Consider the following 2,235-nt stretch of genomic DNA (forward strand, 5'->3'; position numbering starts at 1 on the left):
CCTGTCTGTCTGCAGCTGTTACCTGTCTGCAGCTGTTACCTGTCTGCAGCTGCTACCTGTCTTTCTGCAGCTGTTACCTGTCTGTCTGCAGCTGCTACCTGTCTGTCTGCAGCTGTTACCTGTCTGCAGCTTTGTTCGAGCAGCATCCTGGTAAACGGTTTGTGCTGCTGCCCCCTGCAGGAACTGTATGCAGCTGCAGTGGAGGAGGTGACAGGTCCTGTTCAGGCAGCTCATCAGTGGGTCAACATGACGGACGTGACTGTTCAGATCAACAACACACACACGGTTAGGACACACACGTTTGTATTTCTATCCTTATTAGGACATTGTATTTATTCCTTAGACCTCAGCATTATCAGCAGGACTACCAGCTGTAGACATGTGTCCCAGTCGAACCTGAACAGAATTCAGACCTTTTTTATTTATTTTTTTTGTCTTTATAATGATTACATGATTCTAATTATTATGATCATCTTATGCTGTTTAGTTGACATTTCTCTTCATTTCCTGTAGCATGACCTTCAGGATTTACAACCTGTAAGTGTGTGAGGTAACATTTATATGTGTGTGTTTAGGTCAGTACATGTAAACCTGCTCTGGGTCACAGTTTTGCAGCAGGAACAACAGACGGAGGAGGAGACCTGAACTTCACTCAGGGTGATTTGATGTTGCCTTTCTGTTTCCTGTCATTCTGCTGTGTTGGACTTTAACTCATTAAGCCTGTCTCTGCTGATGTTGGTGAAGGTGCTGTGGAAGGAGACCCCTTCTGGGACGGGATCAGAGACGCTCTGCTGGGGCAGCCGTCCAATCAGACAAAGGAATGTCACCATCCCAAACCAATCCTATTCAGCACCGGGGAGGTGAGGCAGAAATCGGACACATCAGACCCTCCCATTCCTTTAAAATCACACTAAATATCTTATCTCTAATCTGTTTTTAAATTTATTTTAAATAAACGAGAACCAGACACAGAAAGTGATGTGTAACAGTTATTGTAGTGGATGTTAACACATTCTAACACGTATCTTTTGTGTTCATGGGGCACAGATGAACTGGCCTCTGCCTTGGCATCCTCAGATTGTCGATGTTCAGATCATCAAAATCGGATCTGTAGCGGTGATAGCTGTTCCTGGAGAAATGACGTAAAACCTGCAGTAAAACCAACAACAATGCTGCTGATTGTAGAGTAACTTGCTCCTGATTTTATTCTATAAATCTGTATTTGAACAGCACAATGTCTGGGAGGAGGTTACGACAGGCTGTCAGAGAGGTGAGCAGCATCAACAAACAACAACACCTGCAACATGTCATGTGTTGGATAACCATGTGGTACGATCAGGTATTATTCCTGTGTACCAGGAGCTGGAGTCTGAGGGAACCTTCAGGAACACAGAGGTGGTGATCGCTGGACTCAGTAACATCTATACTCACTACATAACCACCTACGAAGAGTACCAGGTGTGCAACGGCTAAAGATCAGTGAAGAAGTATCATATTATAATGTTAATCATTTAAGACAAGGATTAAAAACAACACTAAGGTTTGTTGTGGAAGAAGTCCTCTGATAATTTATCTTGAGCTGTTTTCACAAATTACCTCCAGGTAATGTTAACAGACGGAGAACTGGAAAGAAAAGTCATGTAAATCCAATAAAACTTGATTGGTTTAGGCTTATAGTTATTTCTACTGAAAGAATGACTGAAAATAGAAGAAAATTGTGAACAGATTTATATCTGTGTTGTTCAGGTGCAGCGGTATGAAGGAGCATCTACCATCTATGGTCCACATACACTTACTGCCTACCTGCACAAATACCGGGGCTTAGCCAGAGCCATCGCTCAGGTGAGACCAGAACCACGTCATCCGGGAAAATGATAAAACTGATTCTTCCCGTTGGATTTAGGAGCAAATACATTGGGGAAAACTGTAATGAAATTGTTTTCTAAAAAGGATTAATATAACAAAGAATAATACAAGTGTTTTGTTATAAAACTACAATGGATAAAAATGTAGTCTGCAGTTAATGTTTTTGTGGTTTCAGAACAAAGTGTCAAAGCTGCCGGCTGGCCCCGAGCCGCCTTTCTTCACCAAAAATCTCTTCAATCTAATGGCTGCAGCTGCAGTGGACAGAAAACCAGAAAACAGCAGCTTTGGAGACATCTTGGACCAGGTTCACCCTGTCTACAGACAGGTAGGGAGCTGGGTTAGACAGTCTACAGACAGGTAGGGAACAGG

At 42.9% G+C, this 2,235-nt stretch overlaps 1 protein-coding gene across 1 annotated transcript in view; it reads left to right on the forward strand.

Moving 5' to 3' along the window:
- LOC108229571 (neutral ceramidase-like) overlaps positions 1 to 2,228 on the forward strand; it is a gene marked incomplete at its 5' end in the record, with an annotated part of 6,878 nt that extends 4,650 nt beyond the window's left edge. The window contains 8 exons of the mRNA XM_017405242.2: positions 130 to 285; positions 576 to 657; positions 745 to 860; positions 1,048 to 1,142; positions 1,231 to 1,270; positions 1,360 to 1,458; positions 1,747 to 1,842; positions 2,042 to 2,228. Coding sequence (XP_017260731.2) covers positions 130 to 285; positions 576 to 657; positions 745 to 860; positions 1,048 to 1,142; positions 1,231 to 1,270; positions 1,360 to 1,458; positions 1,747 to 1,842; positions 2,042 to 2,227 — 870 coding nt within the window. The remainder of the gene's footprint in view (positions 1 to 129; positions 286 to 575; positions 658 to 744; positions 861 to 1,047; positions 1,143 to 1,230; positions 1,271 to 1,359; positions 1,459 to 1,746; positions 1,843 to 2,041) is intronic.
- Positions 2,229 to 2,235: the final 7 nt, after the last annotated feature.

Source organism: Kryptolebias marmoratus, unplaced genomic scaffold, assembly GCF_001649575.2.
Source record: "Kryptolebias marmoratus isolate JLee-2015 unplaced genomic scaffold, ASM164957v2 Scaffold210, whole genome shotgun sequence".
Lineage (NCBI taxonomy): Eukaryota > Metazoa > Chordata > Actinopteri > Cyprinodontiformes > Rivulidae > Kryptolebias > Kryptolebias marmoratus.